Genomic DNA, 26,819 nt, shown 5'->3' with positions numbered 1-26,819 from the left:
ACAGCTCTGGTGAAATGAGAGATGCTTAGTGATTGGTTGCAAGGAAAACTGTCGGTCATAGCAACCAATCACAGCTTAGCTTCTTTTGAACAGCTCTGGTGAAATAAAAGATGCTTCGTGATTGGTTAATGATACACACACACACACACACATTCATTTTTTTATATAGAGATATCTCTTTTTATCCTTTCTCCTGTCACGGTGTGTTACATCGACTGTACCTGAAGTAGTTCTCTCATAACAACATAGTATCGGTCTCTTCACTATCTGATCACTGCACAGCTTGGCCAGACGCATGACAGAGAAACTACTGAGCATGTCTTTCCAGCTCTGATGGTGGACCTTTTCTCCAATCACAAAAGAAACACAATGGGTTTTAATTGATATTTATGACAAATACAATTCTTTTCAAACACTCTATTGAGTTTTGCTCTATGTTTTTAGTTAGATAAACCCTTTAATAAAGCACAATCCATCAAACATGTAACATTAGGTGTTGAGTTGTAATGTAAATACATTTCCATAAAGCATGGACCGTTCTTGCACCGGAAGACCCTAACCAACCGCCAGGTCTCCTGACCTAAGCTAACTGCTTCATAGACATATATGAAGCAGTTACCTCAGATCAGGAGAACCAGAGGTTGGGCTGGGTTGTACCATAGGAAAGTTATCAGCATTTCATGAAAGTGTGGAAATCGGCCTTTCTTATGTTTTCTCTGATTGATATTGGACTAGCATTTTGTACTTAATGTGATTGCCCCTTTATATTCAGCTCTTGTAGAACACTAAATATGTAATAATCATCACCTATCCTCAGTATTCATTTTCCAATGGAAACCCATGTTCTGCATTTAGGAGATAGGATTAGAGCTAAAAGCCTTAAATGTGTGATATTTTGAAAATGAATAAAGCAATATGCAGATTTTAATGTTCAGGGTAAAGTTTAATGAACTGCAAAATCTCTGAGGAAACTCCTTATTTACTTGTGCTGGCACATGAAATACAGATCATAGAGTATTGCAATAGGGACACACAGGCACCGATGTTCCTACTATACTTTTGCTCACAGATAAAACTTATACAGTACTGTGGTGAGCTGTGCTTAATATTTCTATTGCTGCACTCACAATAATTTTTTATGTATTCCTGGAATGGTAAAGTATTATGGAGTTTCCAGCCTGGGGCTATTACAACCACTACATATACACATAAGTACTTTATATTTCATTATTATTAGGAATAATCAAATCAATTCAATGCCAAAGTACATGTGAAAAGTTAAAAAATGTGCTGAACCCGATTAAATAATTTGTATTTTGCTTATTGCTTATTGCATTTTTGGCTTTGCAAAATGGTGCACCACTTTAACGTCTTGGGGACAAGAACCTAGTGCAAATTTCATGCCAATATTAATAAAAACAATCTTTTTATTTAGAAATTTCTAAAAAACAAACATGATTAAAAAGCAAGAATGCCTCATAAGAGATACTGTATAAGAGGCCTATATAAAGAGCAGGTATCACTTACTGAAAAATGATAAAAATTAGTATAGCCAATCAGTATACATATATGAAGTTGGTCGCATTATAACATCACAATCTATACAGTACCTCACTATACATGGAAACTGATCCACCAGTTGACCGCTAGTTAGGACAAAAATGAGCGGGTAGTTCTTAATATATTATAATCAATGTAGTAAAAATAATTTCACAATGTATTTAGCAGTATTTCCACCAAAATTATTTTGGCTGCAGAATGTATTATCTGGAAATCCATCAGTGAACTCTTTCTGGTGGTCTACCAGGATGGGTTTAACTCTTTTTTTTCTGTCATTTTCTGAGCTCTTTTCTGCTGATTTCTGACCACAGGTCACATCAAAATTGAATGTACAGGGAAAAAAGCATGCAAGAGCTAAATGTTGCAAAAATTTTAATAACATCCAATTGTAAATATGAGTTACATCCCAAAATAAATGTATTTAATTAAAAAAAGTGGCTAATCCCGTTAAAAGGGGTTTTCACAACGTTGATACTGATATGAGCAGGTCATATCAATATGCGATTGGTGGGGAAGCTGATGTACAGTCACATGGAGAGTTGGTATTTGTGGAGACAGAGCATTGTATCCTAATTTACCAGATGTCTATTTTTAGCAAACCAGGAAGAATAGACTGTTATCTATATGTTGACTTTTGAATTTATGCATTTTTTTCTTCAGTTGCTCAAGAGTCTGAAATATTGACTCTTCTTTCATGAATGGTCTCTGAACATTGATGTTTGCTGATATGCTGATTACATATTGTCCAGGACAGCTAGTTTGTTGACTTTTAAAGTAGAGGATGAAAAAGTATGCAAATAGATTAAGTAATCAAATAATGCGACTTGATCTTGACACTATTCTTCCCCTTATCTGTGAAGGGTGGATTGATGGACACTTGTTAACCATAGAAAAGGTTATATGCTTCTGTTTGAGAGAGACAGAGTGAACCAGAGATTCAGCCAAGACATCCAACCTTCCGGAGAGACTCCACAGGACAGTTGCCAAGACATCATGGCTCCATCACAAGGGACACAGATTTATCAATCTACAGGATGCCAGCTTAGGGGACCATGGCCCAACTGGGAGAATACAGAGCTGCTCTCTTGACCATTGCAAATCCATGGATACATTTGTGAAATCTATGAATGGGACCCACCAGTCACCTGGCTCCATGGAGATGTTCAGAGAAGCCAGGTTGTGACCCTCCATTCAACTGGCCTTTTACCTGAATGAGCTGTCATCTTCCTACACTTGTCGTTACCTCTTCTCTGTGTGCATGCCACATGTGGGGTAGTTGGCCCTGAGAGATTAAGCCAGGTTGAGACCCTCCGATCAACTGGCTTTGTACATGAATGAACTATCATCTTCCTAAGCTTATCATTACCTCCTCTCTGTGTGTATGCCACATGTGAGGTAGTCAACCCTGGAAGCTCTGAAGTCACAGCTACTCTTATCCCGGTGAGTCAGCGGAAGGGTGAGACTCCGTAATTTGCACCATCTTGGTTATTGTGCTGGGACTATTCTATGTATTATCCGCCTGTTTTGTGGTTCAGTAAAGTATTGCCACACTGTTTACCTCATCATGTGTTGTCTGAGAATTGTTATGCCTAGGTTAAAAGGAGAGCGGGCGTTCGCTAATCCATGCGGTTTCAGCTGGTGGACCTGGGCACCCGCTTATTCCCCGTGTCTCCACAGTATTCCACTACGTATACTGTTTAAATCATTGGAGGCGATAGCAGCTGATAAGTGGAGCTTGCTTGTCTGTTGGGCTGCCACAAATCTGACATTTATGACCTTTCTTGAGGACAGTACAGCCCATTTATATTTAGAAAATACAAATGTACTGAAATTCATTGACAAGTCTAATTTATCTGACTAGTGTTAATTTAGCTTAGATTAGGCTATTTTTGAATGCTCATCATGAACCTATTTTTGAACCAAACCATGAAAAGTACAACATACACCATATCTGTTACTACAGTATGAGAGATAAGAGTGAAAAAGAAACATTTTATATCTTGTAACTAGCTACAAATTATTTCCTACAAATAGGCTTCAAATGTAGTTGGGGTATCTTTTGATAGACCTTTGGAGTCATTAATTGTATCAGAACTTGGGTCCAGCAGAAATTTGTTGAGAAATCTAATGGGTCAGTTCAAACCTGTGTACCACATAAACATGGCAGCAGAACAAAGAAAGGCTTAAACAATCACAATTAGTCAGTAAATATGAATACAGTCTTGGTTTTATTAGTAGAAATCTATAAGATACATTTGCAAATGTATACATATAGTAACTGCATAGGCAATTTTTCTTTTCTTCAGTTTGTTTAGTTTGGTTGCTTTGATGTGTCATGACAGTATTCTGTAGATGTCACAAGTATTCATTTTATAAATAACCAATTAGTATAATAAGCGACTGTCATCAGCCAATATTATCTTACCACAAAATAATAATTACCTGTTGTACGCAGTAAGCATTTGTTAGTCATTGAGATTCTTCCGCTGCACAGGTTAGATCTCAAGCCATGTGTGCCTCTGTGGTCTCCCATTCTGGTCTGGCCACTGCTGCTCAGCATAGACATCGGTCTCAGCGTCTTGCTCAGGCCTGCACTATACAGTTGGATACTGCTGGCTCTCCAGCCAAGTCCTTAGTAACCAGTAATATTCAGGTGCAGCCTGCATCTGGAGTTTACGTCGAGACATCGCCGTACTGAGCATGTCCATGAGTTGGCATATTTCCATTGGTGCTCGGACGTCATCTGCTCTGGTGGTGTGGCAGCTCCGGATTGGCCCGCCGACGATGTCAGCCTGAGTGTTTGGGGGGGAGTCTTGGGTATAAAAGGCTCCCAGCGATGCCCGCGGGTGCACTAGTATCTTTAATGTTTGGTGTGTGCTAGTGGATGCGCTACCACTCTGACTGCACGTGTTTGTGTTGGTGCTCTCTATCAGCTTTGAGACAGTTAGGGTTTTTGCTTGCCTCTTGGCTTCCAGCATCTGTATCCGGTGGTCTGTGCTCTTAGCACAGCTGAGCTACAGAGCAAGTCCAACCACAGAGCCTTTTTGTTCCCCTGTGAGTCTACAGGGTTTTGTTTTTGTTATTTAGCATCAGCTTAGTTTTCCTTTGGCTCTGCTTCTGTTTCGGCCACCGGTGCGATTGGCATGGGTCACTCACAGAGTGAGCACAATCTTTTAGCACTATCCTCTGTGAAGGTAACAGAGTGGAGTATATTGCATGCTAATTCATATTGCGTGGAGTGAACTCAGGCATACTAGGGTATGCTCTGTTTAGTTCCGCCATTATATATACTAACTAGCAGCAGTTTACATCTCTGCACAGTTGACCCCAGGTTACGATTGCACCTTACTATTATTTATTAATTATAATTATTTATATTTATTGCGATCCACAACCCTTAACAGCCTCAGTCTTGTAATTAATATATTTGGCTTAATTCTGCTGCTTAAAAAATGATATTATTGATATGTAAATTCATTTTACCTGAAAAACAATGTTTGTTACTAATTTAAGGTCAGTTAGGGATTCACATTTCTATTGAATTCCATGATGCCATCATTAGTAAAGAGTAGAGATTACACATAACAGACTATAGATTATTTGTAGTTATGGTCAGGAATAATGAATATCTATAAGGGGTCTGTGCCACACCAAGCAATGGATGCCAAAAGGGAACTTTGTCACTAATAAGAGGAAAAAAACTGCAGCACAAGTGATCCAACCAACATGAGACAGAATTGATACCGTCGTTTCAGCCTTTCGGCCATTATGAAGGCTATCTGTACAAAATGTAAAATATTAAACAAATTATAACTGAAGAAAATTGATGAACATGTCCCATAATGTGAAAAAAACAAATTGTATACATTTTCCTATAGCATTTACGTAAAACGTCTATTATGTTGAGCTTACTTAAATGGTAAAAGAAAATGTATAAATTTGATTTTCTCACATTATGTTCATGAATTTTCTTTAGCTATAAATTCTGTCTTATGTGTGTTGGGGGCTGGCTCAATAACTTGAATTACTTTAGGCAATACTTTAACTGTGACAAAGGTTTTATCCTATTATGATCAGGAATAAGCTTGGTTTTCTGTAAATAATTTTCTGTTAATTATATTTTATAGCAAAAAAGTGAAATTTAAATTAACCCAAAATATTAACAGTAAGATACCTAAGTTCCAATATTTATGTAATATCCAAAAATATTCATCTACTATGTCCATCAATTTTTGTGGTTGTTATGTAAATTGTTTTATACTGAAGTGGTGATTTTCAGGGAAACCAGTCAGGTCACTTCATTGTCCCCAGATACTAATAAAGCATAATTTATGGGATTTCTATATTCTAATGTGTTTTATGTGCCTTAGTCAAGCTGCAGTGCTTAACAAGTGAAGTTTAATCCTTTAGCACCACATGTGAAAGTGGTCCAGTAACCTTTAGTGAGTCTTTAAGGGAGACTTTAAGGTTAATAGAGTTCAAAGCAACAGTACCACCTGGAGGCTGTGAACTCTGGAAACCTTAGATCACAACTACCAGGTGTCTCAGCAGCTGGCAACTCTAGTTACCCTAAAGTTTCCCTTAAAGGCACCCTTGTTTCTGGGACTCACAGCTGCCATGAGAACTGGTGGGTGTGAACTCTGATGACATAACCGGAGTTTACAGCCACTGAGGATCCCTGAAGCTGTAGAGCCCGGAAAACTTAAGGGAGTCTTTAAGGGAGAGGCCATGAGAACATAAGTGAGCCTTTAAGGGAAACTTTAGGGTTACTAGAGTTCCCCGCCGCAGAAGCACCTAGAGGTTGTGAACTGTAGTAATCTTGGTTTAAAACCTCCAGGTGGCCCAGCATCGGGCATCTCCAGTAACCTTAAAGTCTCTCTTAAAGGCTCCCTTAAGGGCCTGTCACAGCAGCACTACTGCCAAATCTCATAGTGCTTCACAATAGCCAGCAGTTTGTGACCAGCAGTGATGTCAGTAGGGTTACCACTGGTCACAGACATCGTTTCCCACACTGTCACACAATGTGTGTGACCGGCGGTAACCTTCTTGATGTCACCGCTCATCACAGCAGCAGGCTCTTGCGCTACCCTCAGCGTGGGAACTGGGTGTGGCTGCTACAACATATCAATCTTTTTCTGTGAACAAGGCTTCATATGCTGCAGACGTCAGAGCCATGGACTACGTCAGATCTGTGTGAGACCTTTATTTTCTAATAACTAGGTAAATGAGGTGAGTTGTCTGGAAGTGTTTTCTTAAATAATTAGAAAACAGAGGGAAATATGGGGTACAGGAATAGTCAGCTCACCAAACTTTGAATAGCAGTTTTCATCTGTTAGCCAGCACATGGAGCCGTCTCAGTCTCGTACAAAAATATAAAAAAATATAGTTCATTAATCACATTAAAAATTGTAGTGGGTTGCCAAAAGAGATCCATAGACACAAGAGAAACCAATCAACTAGATTCAGCTTAATGTCTTAATCATGGTATGAGTAAAGGCCCCTTTACATTTAGCGATGCACCAGCGATCCGACCACGATACGACCCGGTCAGGATTGCTAGTGCATCGCTAAATGGTCGCTAGTCAGCTGCCAAACAGGCAGATCTCACTAGCAATGTAGCGATGCAGCAGCAGTCATTACTTACCTTTCACACGCAGCGATGCTGACGTCCTCCCTCCCACGTCCACACGTCGCTCGTCGGTGCCAGCAGGAAGCCCAGCAGGAAGCGCCCGACGAGAAATGGACCCAGCCGATCTCACGCTATCAGCGACATACAGCGGGGGAGCCAGTTGGAGTTAAGTATCACACATAGCGAAATCGCTATCAATATCGCTGCTGTGTCACAAAATCGGTGACGCTTTTGCGATATTGCTAGCGATATTGCTATGTATAAACCCCCTTAAGTCATTAAGTTCAAACTAGTTGGTCTGTTTCTCTCATGTTTATGAATCTCTTTGGTGATCTGCTACAACAGTTTTTAATGTGATTAATAAACTATATTTTTTATATTTTTGGCTACCCCTGGAGAATATTCTTTTTTTCTGCTATTTTTTAAATAAAGGACTTTTGTGTGGTTATTTGTTTTTAACCTCTTACTGCCATTGGACAAAATAGTATGTCCAATGGCAGCACCCCCGCTTTGATGTGGGCTCCGGAGGTGAGCCGGCATCAAAGCCGGGACATGTCAGCTGTTTGAATAGCTGACATGTGCCTGCAATAGGTATGGGTAGAATCACGATCCACTCGCACCTATTAACTAGATAAATCCCGCTGTCAAATCCTGATAGCGGCATTTAACACGCGCTTCCGGCCATAGGGCTGGAAATACGCGCACCGCTGACCCCCGTCATATGATTGGGGGTCATCGGTTGGTTGGCATAACAGCCTGAGGTCTCCTTGAGACCTCTAAGGTTATTCATGCTGGATTGTTATGAGCGCCACCCTGCAGTAATTCTGCTACATAGAGGCGATTTGAGCATTCCCTCTATGTAGCAGAGCCGATCAAGCTATAGCAGCTTCCAGCCTCCCATGGAGGCTATTGAAACATGCCAAAATAAAAGAAGGTTTAAAAATATAAAAAAATAAAAAACATAAAAGTTTTAATCACCCCCCTTTCACCCTATTCAAAATAAAACAATAAAAAAATCAAACATACACATATTTGGTATCACCACATTCAGAATTGCCCGATCCCGATCCTGAAGTATTTAGCTGTGTTCCGGGACATAGTGTACCGATGCATGCGCAGTAATGATTTTCGGCTTTGCCCGCCGTTGGACAAAGCATACTGCATGTGCGCGAAGCAAGATTGCTTTGCGCACGTGCAAACTATGGAGTTGAACTTCTCTAATACCGGCAAAGATCGTGCATGGGGGCCAAGGAAGGGGTGGAGAAAGAAGAAGAAACACCGCCCATTGGACCGGACACAGGCCATTTACATAGGCCACCAGCTTCCGGTGACAGATTCCCTTTAAAAGTTTATTTTTTAGTTGGGGTGTTACAAACTTTAGAATGGAGTTGCCTACTACTTGGGCAATATCTCCTTATATGCTTTATTTCCCTGAGTAAAATAAAAAAATCCTTATAATCATCTCTTAAACGTAGTTGATAGTTCAAATCATATTGATGCCAAGCCTCTGTATGCTAATGTGACATTTTAAAGTCAAATGAATGTTGCGGCCAATCAGCAGCTGCTTATAGACTGCTTCACTCTTTATTACCTCTGACAAAACTCAGACGTCCAATGAAAGTGTGTGTGGAGTGACCTATTAGTGTCTGTTGATTGGCTGCAGTGTTCACATGACATACTGTCACACCAGCACAAGGAGACTTCACCGATATCACTGGAATAGCATCACTTATGGAGGTGAGTAAAAGGTTTTTTTTAGTTTGCTTGAAGGACTATGCCATTTATTAGGCTGGGTTCACATGTATTTTCCCACTAAATTCATAAAGTGGCTTCATTGGGGCTTGCATCCAAAATCCTGCATAATGGGTTTCATCTACCAATGGGGCTAATGAGTGGAATTATGCAGCCAAAGTCACAGTGTTCTCTGTCATGCATCAATTTCATCTGTATATGCCTAGTTAAGGTGCGCAAAAAAGTGTAGTCAACTATGTCTTGATGTCGGCCTTCATTTGCCAAAAATAAAACATCACACTGTGACTTTGTCTGCATCATTATAGCCAATTGCCCAGTGATCGCATACTCCCAAATCCCAAATTGCGAGGGCTCATACGTAAAGCCCGACAGAGCCACTTATTATAGTGGCAAATGCCATGTGAACCCTGCCTTAACGGGTTATTCATCTTGATTTTTAACTGCACTTTTTTATGGATGAGTTACTATTAATCAAGAAAGCTTATTTTTCAATACTGTCATGCGACCAACCAGCGCTGACTTCCCTGTCCCCACCTTAAGACATATAAGTAATGAAGAGGAGGTGAGAGAGCAGCAGCAGCTCTGTGTTTCTCTTGATTACTTATTGATCCGAAGGTAGGAACAATGAAGTGATATGGGTGCTGAGCTTGCTTGACGTAAGAAACTCATATGAGCACATGATCAAGTGCTGACACCGCTGGAACAGCGCTGGCATGGTAGGTGCATTTAGGTGGTTGTATTTTAATGGGGGCAAAAGCTCAGATTGAGAAGGAGTTGTTCCTGTGTGTAGCTTGGTGTCGCTCTAGATAAAACAGGTAGATCAGAGGGTGTCACACTCACACACTGACATTGTCCAAGCACTCAGACCCTGCAATGTCAAGGTTTGAGGATTCAAAACAATTTTGAAACAAACTCTGAGCACTTTCCATCATCATAGAGGGGGTGGAGGAAAGTTATTGGGAGCTGAACAGTGCACAAAGCATTTGGCCACATCAAGGGTACACTGAAGCCCCCTCATTTACATGACTAATAAAATTGCTTTTATTTAACACAAAATAAGTAATATCTGTACCACATTCAAGAATTTAAAGGATTTTTATAGTGGTTAATTCCCCTATGTGAATATAAAAACAGTTTAATTTCAGATTTGTGGGAAACAGACTCCCTCTTCAAGCACCATAATCACTTTATTATTTTTCACTTAGTTGTATTACACCAGGGTAATGTTTTGTATATTTATCACATAACATTACTCTATTTAAATAATTGAATGCAAAAGCATCAGTTAATATTTAGCGATCAGCCATCCTTTCATCTTTCATTGTCGACAATCATTTTAATTTAAATGTCTCTAAAGTCCTGTTATCTTTTCTGTAAAGTAAAATATGAGCTTTAACACTGTTTATGTACAGCTAAATAATGCATGATTATTGTCACTGAAACGACAGCAAAAATACATTTACAAAAAAGCCAGGAGGTGCGTGCTGACAAGTTCGTATTATGGATACATCCTACCAACAAGAGCTTATTTATGATATATTTATAGTAGCATGTACCCTATGGTGTTTTTTTGATGGTGGTCTAATCCTATTTCTCTTTATTTCTTTTTCAGTGACACACTGTGAAAGAGATTTACAACCAAAACTCTTGCAATACCTATACAAATTTCTGTAAATAATTAAATTCTCAATTTCAAGAACAAACATTCCATACTTCAAGGCAACGGTCTAGCCGGTCATATTAACCTTGTGGTTGGATGGGATATTAACATTTACATAACGTTTGATTAAAATAAGATCTATTAGTTACCCTTAGCTCGCCCATGACAAATCTCAAAAATTCGACTCTGTAGTTTTAGTCTAAGATGGAGTTTTTCAGAAGCAGAATTTGAAAGAGGTTGATGATATATCACGCTTCTGTTGTCCTGAGGAGATTAAGCATTTTTTTAAAAAATACATCATCTTGACAGTTCGAAAGTATATTTACTGAACATTGGCAGTTTTTCCTTGTGGACTGTATGTTGACGCAATGCATGTTTTTTTTATAAAAAGCTATTGACATCCACCTTTTCATCTTCCACTTGCTTTGTAGTGCTGTTTTTTATGCATGACATGGTACTGTATTGTTTTTTTTTCCTGCAGTTAGTACTAACTTGAGCATCTTTGTTGTTGATATTGTTTTATGCATGCCAAATATTTTCACACAACATGCAATGTGCTGCCGCCTCGACATGTGCAGGCCAGAAACACGTCCTGATCTTGCTCTGTGTTCATCTGTGTGTTTTGATGTTTCTGCTTTGCTAAAATGGTCAAATAAAACGTAGTGACTAATAGAATATTACCCTATTAAAAAACTATTACAGTTTCTAGTTGTTTAATATTATGTTGCTATGTGCCAATTGGTTTTCAACTCTTAAAATGATTAATATTATGCTCATCAATGCTTTTTGTCACAATATCGATATTTAGTAGCCAGGACTGTGTTTTTTTTTCTTGTTCTTGATTTTTTTTTTTTACAGTCGAAAGCTGTACAATACTAAATGAAGAAATGTATGAGTTTTATAATATGTAATTCTACTGTTAGAAAAAACAACTATTTTCAGTTTATGGTAATAAATCAAAAGTTATTACTTTAGAGTTAGCATATGAAAGGACAAACAAATCTTTTTTTTGCCTTTTTGAATATGTTTGGGATGTGTTATACAGTATTTTGATGTTTTTTCTTTTTTTGATATATTATATTCTTGAACTGTTTTGCTCCATGTCTTCATTCTCAATCCTAGGTCCCCTTACAAAGAAACAGACAGATGATTTAGGTGATAATGAAGGTGCTGAAGATGAAGGTATTTTTTGCCACCAAACCAATTTGCATGACAAGAAATCCCTGCAAAATTGTCTCCTTTATTTTTTCTTGACTTCTTGTCTCTCTTTTGAAGAGTTTTTCTTTTGATCCCATTTTTGATTGATGTGTTTTGTCTTCTTGCTTGTTTTATATTTTTTTCTACATTTTTTTCTCGACTGAATGTTGTTGCGTTTTACATTTTTATGCAAACAGTAAGTGTGTACACCAAAGCTCTTCTTGTTTTCTTGACAAGAATTTTTGATAACTTACATCCCACTTCTTGAATATATTTTGTGAACTCTTTGAACTAACACTGTTTTAAGTCTCTCAACATACCCTTTTTTGCATGTCTTCTAACATTCCCTGAATATATTACTGTAATTTGAATACCGCTAATGAGAAAATGTGGTGCTGTCTTTTATTTTCAAACAAATGATTTTGAAATTAATATATTTAATTATCCACTGGTTTGATGTTTCTTAAGATAGATATATTAGAAGACTATCTTGCAAAATAATATTGATATACTGATACATTTGATCAAGAAACATTACAAAAGCACAGTTATGTCAAATCCAATGGTATTATAGTAGCTTATAGATATAGCAATATTTTTGAGATAATATAGTAAAGGTATAAATGCACAGTTTAAAAATTATGGCTAAAGATAGTGTCCACTTTTTACTTCTTTATTTTTTTAATCCAGCTGCCCAAATAATAAACTGATCACAGTTTGTTCTAACTTTCTATGCAGTACAACCATAGAAGAAAAAAAAATCACTTTCTCATTTTAGTTTATTTAGTTGTCAATACAATGCACATGCCAGGCTCTTCAGTAGGAGAAAGAGGCATCATTTGAGGGTCCATTCACACTGCGTGATACCAAGTATAAAAAGACCACCAACCAGCAGCATATTGCTATTCAATAGTTGCTTTATAGCCTGTTTACACAAGCCAACCCAGCTTCAGATGTACACTAAACAAACAGTAGCAATAGGCTACCTTTGTTCTCGGCAGCATGAGTCCTGTTTACACAGGATGATGCATTTCCAAGTACGATGATTTTCTGTGCAGCGCAAAACATGATTTTACTAAATGCAAGAACATCTTGATTCTTCATCGAGTGATCCTGTTTTGGCTGCACAATTATTATGAAATGTTTGCTTCTATGAACGAATGGTAATCACAAACTGTAAATGGACCTTAAATGATTTGCCTCCTATAACTTCTTTTAGTAATTATTTTCATGACTAAATTTTATACTTAAAGGGAACCTGCCATCAGGTTTTACCAATAGAAAGTACACTTGCGCAGGAGCGTGATTGAGGGATACTATGAGGATGATGTAAAACATGTCATTCACGTGAAGCAAGGAAGGAGGACGGAGTTTAGGACCAGAGAGGAGGCACCAGATCAAAACCGAATATGCCCATCAGACTGTACCATGGCATATGGGGACATTATAAAGGATATTTTAGTGCTATGCAGAGGGGGTTGGAGACTCATTTACATCTTCCTACAATACCATTAAACAGAAAAACTGAACTGGAGTAGACTTGAATGACATGCATGATGTAAAAGCACACCGTTAAAGAGGCAGTAAAGGTAATGGCAGTACTTTATATTGGGAAAACCAGGTGACAGGTTCCCTTTAATTAAATGCTAAGGTCCACTAAAACAAAAATAATTTTGACATTCATAGACCTCCCACAATTTTACTGTTCAAGATGAATACATTACATACATAAACAGACCTTTAGAAAAAGTATTTCTAAAGTTGGTCTATTATCAGAAATGATAATAATAGAGTAAATGAGGGCTTTGACTGAGGGCATTAGTTTCCCCAGACTAATCTGCCCATTTAGATATTATCACGCCCCTGTGGAGCGTGATAATATTACTTACCAGCGCCGGCTTCATCGCTAGTGCTCTAATTAGCTTGCGAATGCACACAACGTCTTTCCCTCACTGCATTCATCCTCTGAAGTTGGGTGTATGTGTCCCAGCATCAGAAAAGCCCACTGGGCAAGATTGGAAGCGCAGAAGATTTCCGATCATGCGCAGTGCGCCTCTCTGAAGCCAGCACACGTACACCCGGCTTCTAATGCATTGAGGGAAAGAAGTTGCATGCATTTACGAGGTAATTATAGGCTAGCAATGAAGTTGACGTGTGTAAGTTATGTTATCACGCTCATAGGGGCATGATAACATCTAAGTGGCCCATTCACTAGTAAAAGCCCGCATTTACATATTATAAGGGGATTTTATAAATACTTTTTCCAAAGCTCTGTTTATGTATGTAACGTAATAAACGGGATGTTAGGCAGGGTATTCATATATGCAGACATAACTCCTGGTGGTTGTGGGGGCATGGGGGACCTGACAGGCTCCCTTTAACTGCTTGGAGCACCTGAAATAAAATATGTCTCTAATTTCACTGAAACAGATTAAATCTCGTGCTCATTGTCATGGTAAACCAAGTGATTTTCCAAAATGTTAGCTATTGGAAAACAATCAATTATATTCGATCTAATTGACATAGCAAATGAAACACAATGGCTTTCTGGCTTGTCTTCTGTGACAGGATGAAGAGTGTTCCTATAAGTATCTAATTACACAGTCGTTTCCACTGATTTATATATTAACATGCAGTGAAACAACATGTGCTAGTAAGAGAATCACAAAATTTACCCTAGATCTGGAATAAACAACTATTTTGTAAGTAGTCTACGATGCCTAACTAGTTTAACAGTAGTCCTAACATTTCATTACTGTTCTCAGTGGGTACTCTGTAATTCTATGTAATTTTAATTAAGGAAGAGTTCTGAAACAATCTCCCTCTGAGTTACCTCCAAGCATACAATTAGCAGTGTACTATTCGGCTGTGAACATGCAGCTAATGATTTCAGTTTAATAATTTATCTTTCATTCCTTAATCATATTAATGTCACAATTATGAATATCAAATTATCAACAGGTGATATTTGGTAAATCCTTACTGTATCAAGCCTCAACAATATTATAGCACTAGTATATGTGTAAAAATGAATCTGATATGAGTGTTCACTATACAAAATAGATACCAGGTTTCATTATTTTGAGTCAATGGTTCCCATTTAGTAGAAAAATAGTCCACATATTTATCCAGCGCAGTATGTTGTGTGCAAGTCTAAAGGGAAAATTTATCAAAACCGTCTTTGTTTATCACAACGACCATATTTTTTGGATTACATGACACACTTTTCCCCTCAAATTTGGGGGGTAATGGGGGTGTGTCTTATAATGCGTATATGCCTTACCAGTACCATTGCTTCAGGCCGCAGGCTGGGATGAGGGAATGTCCAGCGCTGCTATGGGTGCCCGGCGGTGCTATGGAGGTGTCCGGTGCTGCGAGGATGTCCGGCAGTACTGCCTGGTGCTTCTGCAGGTTTCTCCAGTGCTGCGGGGACTCTGCCAACATTTTGTGGGGCTCTGAGCTTTCTGGGCTTTCACAAAATGTTGGAAGAGCCCACGAAGCACCGGAGACACCCGCAGCAGCGCCGGGCAGCATCGCCAAACACCTGCACAGTGGCAGACACCCCCGAAGCACCACCGGGCACCCGCAGTAGTGCCGAACACCCACAGAAGCATCAGACACCGCAGCAGCACCAGACACCTTAGTGGCGTGCCACACATTGGAACACCCCCTCATCCAAGCCTGCGGCCTGCAGCATCACCCCACTCCTGCCTTCTCCAGCAGTGACCTTGGGACCCCACATCACCGCAGTTGCCACCCCTGGTAAGCAATAAGATGCATGGATTATAAGAAGCACCACCATTTTATTAAAAAAAATCCTAGTTTTTTCATCAAAATTTGGGATGCATCTTATAATCCGGAGCGTTTTAGAATCCGAAAAATTTGGTAATTACAGCAAAGCTTTAATATTTCAAGTGCAGTGTAAGAAAGGAAATCTAGGTGTGGTCGCTTAGTATGGGTTACAAAAGTAGTCTTTCTTTTAAACAGTTTTTATTAATCTCTTATCTTTTACTTTATAGATTATCTACAAGCATGGACTGTTCTCCACTTGATATTCAATTACTAACCCCAACAAAGACCTTGAATAAACACATGCACAAGCACACTAAATTTTTATTTTTATAATTATTTTAGAAAATAATAGTTGAGTTGTATATAATGTGGCCTATTTGTTAATAATGTTTTTAAAGAAATCTGTCACTAGTAGAGATGAGCAGATTGATTCTTGGGACAGTAGTGTCTGGTAAGTAGATGGAAAGAACACAGATCACTTATTATCCTGCGTCCTGAGACAGCATTTAATTTGTCTGTGCTGGTGCAACTTCATTTGTGTAAAGGTACTGTCACACTTAGCGATGTACCAGCGATCCCGACCAGCGATATGACGCGGTCAGGATCGCTGGTACATCGCTAAGTGGTCGCTAGTGAGCTGCCACATAGGCAGATCTCACTAGCGACATCGCTGGGGACGGGGATCGCTACTTACCTGTCACACCAGGCGATCCTGCGTCCTCCCGCCCGGCTCCACGCGTCGCTCGTCCTCACAGCAGGAAGCGCCACAGGAAGCTGACGACGAGAAACAGTCCTGAATGTTCTCGCGCGATCAGCGATAACCAGCGGGGGAGTCGGTCGCTGGTAAGTATCAGACACAGAGATATCGCTAGCAATATCGCTATAACGTCACTAGTTATAGCGATATTGCTAGCGATATCTCTTAGGCTAGTTTCACACTTGCTTTTTTTTGCAGCGCGTTTTTCCCGCAAAAAAACGCATTGAAAAAACGCATACAAAAGCATACAACTGCTGCGTTTTTTCAAGCATTTTTATGAGCATGCATGAAAAAAACGCAGCGTTTTTATGCGTTTGTATGCATTTTTAGTGCGTTTTTACCGCGTTTGCGTTTTTTTCCAACATTAGGTGGCCCCTCACACTAACCCAAACCATGACTTTACTAACCCTAACCCTGACCCTAACCCTAACCCTAACCCTGACCCTAACCCTAACCCTAACCCTGACCCTAACCCTCCCTTAACCAAATCATACTTAACCCTAACCCAAACCCTAAACCCTAACTAACCCTAACCCTAACCCTAACCCTGACCCTAACCCTAACCCTGACCCTAACCCTAACCCTAACCCTGACCCTAACCCTAACCCTAACCCTGACCCTAACCCTAACCCTAACCCTGACCCTAACCCTTAACAAAACCATACTTAACCCTAACCCTGACCCTAACCCTAACCCTGACCCTAACCCTAACCCTGACCCTAACCCTAACCCTAACCCTAACCCTGACCCTAACCCTTAACCAAACCATACTTAACCCTGACCCTAACCCTGACCCTAACCCTTAACCAAACCATACTTAACCCTAACCCTGACCCAAACCCCAACCCTAACCCTGACCCTGACCCTAACCCTAACCCTAAACCCCCTTAACTAACCCTAACTCTAACCCAAACCCCTAAATTCCATGGTTAAAAAAAAAAAACGCATATGCAAAAAAACGCATACATGAGCATGCCAGTGCGCACATATGCGCATCCATAGGCTATAATGGCCATTTTTAGCGCAAAACGTGCGCATATGTGCGCATGCGCTTTTTTGCAGGGCCAAAAAATGCAACATGCTGCGTCTGGAAAATACAAACGCACACCCCAAAAAAACGCAGCGCATGAAAATCGCATACATGCGCTTACAAGCGCGCAGGTATGCGCACCCATGTTAAATATAGGGGAAAAAACGCATGCGCACATATGTGTTTTTTTCCAGCGCTAAAAAACGCAAATGTGAAACCAGTCTTAGTGTGACATGCCCTTCACTTGATTCACGCATGTCATCTTGTCAGCCCAGGTGTCATAGTTGGCGGATTGCACTAAATAAAATATAAAATAAAGTGCAATCGCATCCCGGGGTCCACTGTGCAGAGATGAACCTGCTGCTAATATGAACACAGATGGAAACAAAACAGCAAGCGTTACCTTAAACACACTGTGTTAATTCCACACAGTGTGATGGGAACACTGAGTACCAAACTCAGTTACTTCACGGAGAGGTACTGCGCTAAGAAAGCTAAGTACTATACCCTGTTAACTTCACAGAATGGAATCATAAGGGTTGAGCTTGCTCTGTAACTGAACTGTGCCAACCGTACACATGAACGAAACATATGCTAAGCCAAGCGGTTAGTTACCCCAGTCCTGACGCTACTGAACTTGTGCCTGACTGGCACACTAAGCATGTAACAGACTAGAGACTCAGGCGTTGAGCCATAGGTACATAAATGTGCTTCCTACCTGCCAATGTGTACAGTCCTTGAGGATAGACAGACACACACAAACATGCAGACTGTGGTAGAGTATCCAACTAAACATAAATGACACTAGCACTCCCACATGTGCAGCTGAGAGCCTTTTATATGTAAGGCTTCATCCCAAACACTCATGCCCAGTTGGTCAAGACATCACCAATGGGCCTATCCGGAGCTACCACAGCACCAGAGCAGCTAACGTCTGACCACCAATAAGAAGAAGCTATATCAGGGACATGCTCATTAAGGTGATCTCTGGACTTACTCTCCAGAGTGCAAGGCTGCACCTGCATATCGCTGATTATCGTAGACTTGGCTGAGGTATCAGCAGTAGCCAAACATATACCACAAGCCTGAGCAAGACGTTGGGACCGACATCTGTGCTGAGCAGCAATTGCAGCAGCCGGACTTGAATGGGACACCACAGTAACAGATAATGCTTGGGATTTATCCTGCTCCCAACACCAGGTCAATTAAAAGCCACGCTGGGAACCCCCAAAGGATAAAAGATTTGCAGGTGTCCCTTTTAACTGCCAGGTACCACTAACCTGGATTCTGAGCTGGAGTCCCTTGAATCATTCTGCTGATTTCTGATTATTTGTTTTTTGCCATTTAATCTGAGCGCAACATAATGTAGAGACAAAGATCCTGATTCTAGTGATGTATCACTGTTTTATCAGCAGATTATCTCTATAAGATAAGTAAACCTTTTGCTATGTTGTCCTTAATATTCTCAAGCTTGATATAACCCCAACCTTACAACTGATTGGCAGCTTTTGGTTTATGTACACAGGAAGCTTTCAATCAGTGGAGTGGACCAGTGAAGGACACAGATAAAAACTAAATTAGAATATCATCAAACAATTAATTTATTTCAGTTCTTCAATACAAAAAGTGAAACTCACATATTATATAGAGTCATTATAAACAGAGTGATCTATTTCAGGTGTTTATTTCTGTTAATGTTGATGATTATGGCTTACAGCCAATGAAAGCCCAAAAGTCATTATCTCAATAAATTTGAATAATTAGCAAAAACACCTGCAAAGGCTTCCTAAGCATTTAAAATTGTCCCTTAGTCTGTTTCAGTAGGATCCACAATCATGGGGAAGATTGCTGACTTTACAGATATCCAGAAGGCAGTCATTGACACACTCCATAAGGAGGGTAAGCCACAAAAGGTTATTGCTAAGTGAGCTGGTTGTTCACAGAGTGCTGTATCCAAGCATATTAATGGAAAGTTAAGTGGAAGGAAAAAGTGTGGTAGAAAAAGGTGCACAAGCAACTGGGATAACCACAGCCTTGAAAGGATTGCTAAAGGGAACCTGTCACCCCCCTGGGCATTTTTAAGTAAAAGAGCCACCTTCAGCAGCACTAAGGCTGCATTCTGTGAAGGTGGCTCTTCTATTTCTGACCCTCAGTAATGCCGAAATATTAACTTTTATAAATATGTCCTCATACCTGTTATGTGTCCCATAGGTATGGTGTGTCCCACTGAAGCAGCTGCCTCCCCGCTGTCAATCATGAGGACCTATTTATAAAAGTTAATATTTCGGCATTACTGGGGATCAGAAACGGAAGAGTCACCTTCACAGAATGCAGCCTTAGTGCTGCTGAAGGTGGCTCTTTTACTTAAAAATGCCCAGGAGGGGTGACAGGTTCCCTTTAAGAAAAGGCCATTCAAAAATTTGCAGGAGATTCACAAGGAGTGGACTACTGCTGAAGTCATTGCTTCAAGTGCTACTACACACCGACATATTCAGCTAAGTGTTGTATTCCTTGTGTCAAGCCAGTCATAATCAATATACAATGTCAGAAGCCTCTTACCTGGACGAAGGAGAAAAAGAACTGGACTGTTGCTCAGTGTTCCAAGGTGTTGTTTTCAGATGAAAATAAAATTTGCATCTCATTTGGAAATCAAGGTCCCAGAGTCTGGAGGAAGAGTGGAGAGGCACACAATCCAAACTGCATGAGGTCTAGTGTGAAGTATCCACAATCATTGATGGTTTGGGGAGCTATGTCATCTGCTGGTGTAGGTCCACTGTGTTTTATCAAGACCGAAGTCAGTACAGCCGTCTACCAGGAAATTTTAGAGCAATTCATGCTTCCCTCTGCAGACAAACTTTTTGGAGATGGAAATTTCATTCTCCAGCAGGACTTGGCACCTGTCCACACTGTCAAAAGTACCAATACCTGGTTTAAAAACAACAGTATCACTGTGCTTGATTGGCCAGCAAACTCGCCAAACTCGTTATTGTCAAGAGGAAGATGAGAGACACCAGACCCAACAATGCAGACAAGCTGAAGGTTGCTATCAAAGCAACCTGGGCTTCCATCCTCAGCAGTGCCACAGGCTGATTGCCTCTTTGCCATTGATGCAGTAATTGATGCAAAAGGAACCCCGACCAAGTATTGAGTGCATTTACTGATAATGCGTTTCAGTAGGCCAACATTTCGGACTTTAAAATCATTTTTCAAGCTGGTGTTATAAAGTATTCTAATTTACTGATCATGACTTTTGGGTTTTCATTGACTGTAAGTCATAATCATCAACATTAACAGAAATAAACACTTGAAATAGATCACTCTGTTTGTAATGACTCTATATAATATAAGAGTTTCTCTTTTTGTTTTGAAGAACTTTTTGATGATATTCTAATTTAGTGAGAAGCACTTATAGTTCTGTCTATGAAAGAAGCTGATTGCTGCTTTGGAAGTGATGGTTGGCCAAGTTACCTCTTTGGTCTCTGTGCAGCTGCACAGGTGGCACCAGTTATATGTCCGCCCCTAGTAAGGTGAGTTTTATACAGCGCTTAGCATTCTGAGAAATGCTAGATCTGCAGCAGATAAAACAGATTTTATCAAAACTGCAGCAAGCAGCTCAGTAAGTGATATATAGCTGGGGAATCATGGACTCTGCACACACACCTTGCTGCTTTTAAATGGGGTATCAAGGAGCTGGTGACAGACTACCATTACTTTTAGACAGCTGAAAATTAGAATAGATGTACCAAATCATAGTGCCTCGCCTCATGCTGGCTAATAAATTTGTCATCTTTTGACATTATTTAAAACTAAATAATCTTTTCCTGCTAGGATACACTCTTTCTTTTAAGTTAAGTAAGTCATGGCCATTTCACAGAAGGAGAACGAAAATATTTGAAACAATTAATAAATGTCCTGCACTGCATGTGCACCTGATTTCTCACTTAAGTTCAGTTTTATATCAGGAGAAATAAACTTCAATATCAAGTATGAGCTCCTTGTGCTGTCATACACACAGTTTTGTGTTTCAGCATGCTGTCAATTAGAATAGTAATGATTGAGGAATGTTCTGTCACATTGAATGCACTTGGGTATGTAAATCATCAAGATCTGCTGCTGATAGTTATTTTGTATTTGCCAGCCAGTGATGTCAGAGAGGTACACCATGGAAGACAAGTCTCGACATGCTGCAGGCCATGTTAGTACACACCGGCTGTTCACAGTAACATGCGTCTTGGCATTGTAATGTTGAAAAATGGCTCATGGGGTATTTTTTTTTAAATGACGGTACCATTGGTTTCATAACCAACTCAATATAATTCCCAATATAAAGTTAATGCATAGACGTAATGAAGCATTGAGTGGTCCAGTTACCATGCATTATGTTACCACTCACCAAAATCCCAGGAGTAATATTGGTTTGCTTGTGAAGACCGCTTCATGGCGTTGCCCATATGGTTCAATATTGAAAAATAAACTAAATATGTTTTCTTATGTCAACAATACAATGCCATGATGCAGCTGTTCCCCCATGTGCTCTCCAATCCAATCTTTAGCTATTATTGCATTCTAGACAAAGAGAAATTCATCATTGAAAAATAGACCTACATACGAGTGGTGGCCAGAGGCCAATGGAACACCGGTAGCTGGACATTTGGTTTGTAGCCCAATGTTGTGCACATGCCTACTGATGGTTTGTGCAGACACTGTTTGATGCCTTAGGATTGGTATGTGACCTTTAATTTCACTTGCAGTACATGAGGAATTTGGCAATGTTGTGCAAACACCTTCTGATGACTCCTTTGGCTCATGATCTCCAATTTCATTTGTCATACAGAATGACTCAATCATGGAAACACTGATACAGCTATGTATTCAAAGTGTTTCAGGAGCCATTTTTCTACATGACAATGTCATGTTGCTTCCTCTGCTTTAAGCAGAATTAATGGCCTAAACTTGCTACCAGGACATTGAGTGTCTCCAGACTTCTCTCCCATTATGCACATCTGGGACGTTATTGCTTGGCAGTTGCAAAGGGACCTGCTAGCAGTGGATCTTGATGATTTGGGTGCCCAAGTGGACTCAGTGTGGCAGAACATTCTTTAGAAAACTTTTTATCACTTCACTGAGAGCATGATAAGGCATATAAGTGCATATGAAATTATGTCTATCGGTCCTGTGATTTCCATGATTCCATGACTTTTCCTAGCCATTTCTTGGCTAGACCAGGGTTAATCCATCTTTTCAATTCAAATATTGTTCCCAAAATACTCCTGTATCTAGATATTGATGTTGTGGTGCCTTGAAATGGACTTTGATTCTTTCTCATAACATCTACCTAAAGCCTAGTAGCTCACAGACAGCACACTGATCCAATAATAGCCAATGTGCTAGCATATCATAATTCTGTGAGAATAAAACTACAACAAACACTAGTGTTTTCAATTCAGTGGACTAGACGTTAAATGTTAATTCCTTCTCCCCCTTATCTCTTACATGGACGAGCGAATGGAGGTGCACCCATAGCCAATCATATCAGTTTGCGGAAATGTGTGTTTTACATACGGCCATGTTAGCCTAGCCTACCTCCAAAGTCCTCATCTATATTATCAGCGAAGTGATACTTTCTATGGTGAAAGTTAAAGGTAATCCAGGTTTTTTCTGCCCCATCTAAAGCAATACAGTGTAGAGACTGAGGCCGTAATTCCGGCAATGTGTAACTTCCTGGGCTGCTCAGTGTAGTTTTTGTAAACAATCATTGTTTTATCAGCAGTAGATTATCACTAGAGGACTAGTAAATCTGCTTCCATGTAGTCTAACCACACCCACCACTGATTGGCAGCTTTCTGTTTATGCACAGTGCAGACAAAAGCAGCCAATTAGTGGTGTGAGTGTGTTATACAGAACTAAGCATTCATAGACAAATAGAACTGCTGCAGATAAAACAGTTTTTAATTAAAACTTCAGCACCCAGTAAACTAAGTGACACATATACTGAAAAAATTATCATGAATGAGCATTCTTAGGAACACTCCTTTCATGAAAGTCTTTCAATTTAAACAGATTGGCAATAAGCCATGAATGAGCATTTTGTTCATTCATTGGATGAAATATTTTTTTGTACTCTGTAGTGTATTGTCTTGAATAAACAGGACTCACACTGGGGAGAGCAATGGCATCTTACGTCTACTGAGCAATCTGAAATTGATTGTTCATAACTGATGGAGAAAAGTTGAACTTGATGGACCTAAGTTGCTTTTCAGCCTATGTAACTTTGTTCAGCATGCATCGTTTACCACTGTTTGCCCATGTAAACATGACCACCAATCAGTAAAATGTTTACTGATTGGCGGTCATTTAGTGCCACCTGTCGGTCCTTAAAAATTGAGTTCAGCTGATAAGAATCTGTACGCAAAAAGCTGCTTCTTCACAACAGTAATGGACACATATTAGGTAGCTATTCTGAGATTGAATCAAAAGAACAGCAGGGGGCATCATAACACGGAAGCATTGTGTAAAATGATCCTAATTGAAAAATTGGAATACTTTACATGATGTAAAAGATAAATATAATAGTTTGCTGTGGAAAAAAGAAATAATCCCAACTAATAAAACCTCATGAATGACAGAAAATACTTTCACAAACATAAAGCTTTGCAGTTTCCAATTTGAATTGAAAGCTACTGTATTTTACTATAGTACTACTGTATTAGGCTAGTTTCACACTTGCTTTTTTTTGCAGCGCGTTTTTCCCGCAAAAAAACGCATTGAAAAAACGCATACATAAGCATACAACTGCTGCGTTTTTTTCAAGCATTTTTATGAGCATGCATGAAAAAAACGCAGCGTTTTTATGCGTTTGTATGCGTTTTTAGCGCGTTTTTACCGCGTTTGCGTTTTTTTCCAACATTTTTAGGTGGCCCCTCACACTACCCAAACCATGACTTTACTAACCCTAACCCTGACCCTAACCCTAACCCTAACCCTGACCCTAACCCTAACCCTGACCCTAACCCTTAACCAAATCATACTTAACCCTAACCCAAACCCTAAACCCTAACTAACCCTAACCCTAACCCTAACCCTGACCCTAACCCTAACCCTAACCCTGACCCTAACCCTGACCCTAACCCTAACCCTAACCCTAACCCTAACCCTGACCCTAACCCTAACCCTGACCCTAACCCTTAACCAAACCATACTAAACCCTAACCCTGACCCAAAACCCAACCCTAACCCTGACCCTGACCCTAACCCTAACCCTAAACCCCCTTAACTAACCCTAACTCTAACTCAAACCCCTAAATTCCATGGTTAAAAAAAAAAAACGCATATGCAAAAAAACGCTTACATGAGCATGCCAGTGCGCACATATGCGCATCCATAGGCTATAATGGCCATTTTTAGCGCAAAACGTGCGCATATGTGCGCATGCGCTTTTTTGCAGGGCCAAAAAATGCAACATGATGCGTCTGGAAAATCCAATCGCACACCCCAAAAAAACGCAGCACATGAAAATCGCATACATGCGCTTACAAGCGCGCAGGTATGCGCACCCATGTTAAATATAGGGGAAAAAACGCATGCGCAGGTTAGCGTTTTTTTCCAGCGCTAAAAAACGCAAATGTGAAACCAGCCTTATAGCAGTAATTATTATAAAAATAGGAGAAAAAATGATATATTTTTTCTGTTCTGCCCAGTCTTAAGGATAATTTATTTTTCTCTGAGATGACTACTATAAATTAGAAAAATAGTAGAATAAAATACAAAAATAATACGTTTTAAAGGAATACTACTTAAGTGATAACTTAACCCCTTATATGCAGACTTCAGTGCTGAACTAGCATGTTTTCTGGCACATGACAGCTGATATGAACTTTGGATTTTTCTTCACAACTTAAAGTAAATTAGAGCCTACACTTGTAATGACCTGGAGAATCACAATGCCAGGTCAGTTTTAGCATTTAGCAAACATGGTAGAAAAAAAAACGCAATTGTGGAATTGTACTTTTTTTTTTAGCAATTTCACCATACTTGGAATTTATTTCCCATTTCCCAGTACATTATATGGTAAAATCAATAGTGTTTCAAAATTACAACTCACCCTGCACAAAACAAGCCCTTACATGGCCAAATTGATGGAAAAAATGGAAAAGTTATGGCTGTAGGAAGAAGAGGAGCAAAAAAGAAATAGAAAAAATGGAAAAAGACCCAGGGGTGAAGAGGTTAAATACTCTTAAAAATACATATATATTGATTTCTATAAGAAATAACCCCTTAACGTCCAATGATGGGCCTAGCCCCCTTTCAGCCCATTCAAAATAAAACAATTAAAAAAATCAGACATGCACATATTATGTATTGCTGTGTTCAGAATCGCCCGATCGATCACCAAAAAAATAAGATTAACCCAATCGCTAAACGGAGTAGCGGGGGAAAAAATCAAAATGCCAGAATTACTTTTTTTGGTCACTGTGACATTGCATTAAAATGCAATAACGGGCGATCAAAAGAATGTATCTACACAAAAATGGTATCATTAAAAATATCAACTCAGTATGTAAATAATAAGCCCTCACCCAAACCTAGATCACGAAAAATGGAGATGCTTCGGGTCTCGGAAGCTGGCACAATTTTGTTTTTAACAAACTTTGGAATCTTTTTTCACCACTTAGATAAAAAAAACTAGAAATATTTGGTGTCGTAATGAACTCGTAATGACTTAGAGAATCATAATGGCAGGTTACTTTTAGCATTTCGTGAACCTAGCAAAAAAGCCAAGCAAAAAACAAGTGTGGGATTGAACTTTTTTTGCAATTTCACCGCACTTGGATTTTTCCCATTTTGTAGTACACGACATGGTAAAACCAAAGGTGTCTTTCAAAAGTACAACTTGTCCCGCAAAAAATAAGCCCTCAAATGGCCATATTGATGGAAAAATAAAAAAGTTATAGCTCTGGAAAGAAGGGGAGGGAAAAATGAAAATGCAAAACCAAAAATACCCCTGGTCGATAAGGGGTTAATTGTTATTGCCAAACCATTACTCCAGCGTTTTTTTATATTTCAGTGCTGGAATGGAGCCACTAATGTAAGTTCCCTGACCCTACTATTATACTCACCAGCCGCGGTCTTCTGCTCTTCCTGGTGCCTCTCTGGCCCCATGCCACCGTCTTGTGAACGGAACATTTGACTGACTCTAAGTCAGAGGTAACGGTCACAAGCTCTCAATGTTAGTCTGTTAGAGCCTTGTTCTGGCCTTATGTTGGATTTTATGGACTTACATTGAGATGTGACCTCCCAATGGAAACAATTCGGTAGGTCATAACCTGAAGAATAGTGACCGGTTTGGCACCAATAATATATGAAGATGGTGGCTGTTAAGTATGAGACTAGGGGCAGGGTGTTTAGGATAGTTATACCACCACAGCAGTAAAATAAAAAAAAT

General features: G+C 39.6%; 1 protein-coding gene across 3 annotated transcripts in view; it reads left to right on the top strand.

Moving 5' to 3' along the window:
• The window catches only part of NLGN1 (neuroligin 1), a 762,223-nt gene that overhangs the window by 225,063 nt on the left and 510,341 nt on the right, over positions 1–26,819 (top strand). For 2 of the 3 annotated variants that reach the window (XM_073578827.1, XM_073578825.1), the window contains one exon: positions 11,724–11,783. The exons of the other annotated variant lie outside the window; for it this stretch is intronic. In XM_073578827.1, the coding sequence (XP_073434928.1) occupies positions 11,724–11,783 (60 nt within the window). The remainder of the gene's footprint in view (positions 1–11,723; positions 11,784–26,819) is intronic. 3 annotated transcript variants of the gene reach the window in all.

The sequence above is a fragment of the Dendrobates tinctorius genome, unplaced genomic scaffold, assembly GCF_039654945.1.
Source record: "Dendrobates tinctorius isolate UK_male_01 unplaced genomic scaffold, ASM3965494v1 ptg000060l, whole genome shotgun sequence".
Classification (NCBI taxonomy): domain Eukaryota; kingdom Metazoa; phylum Chordata; class Amphibia; order Anura; family Dendrobatidae; genus Dendrobates; species Dendrobates tinctorius.
This window is presented reverse-complemented; position numbering and strand designations above follow the sequence as displayed.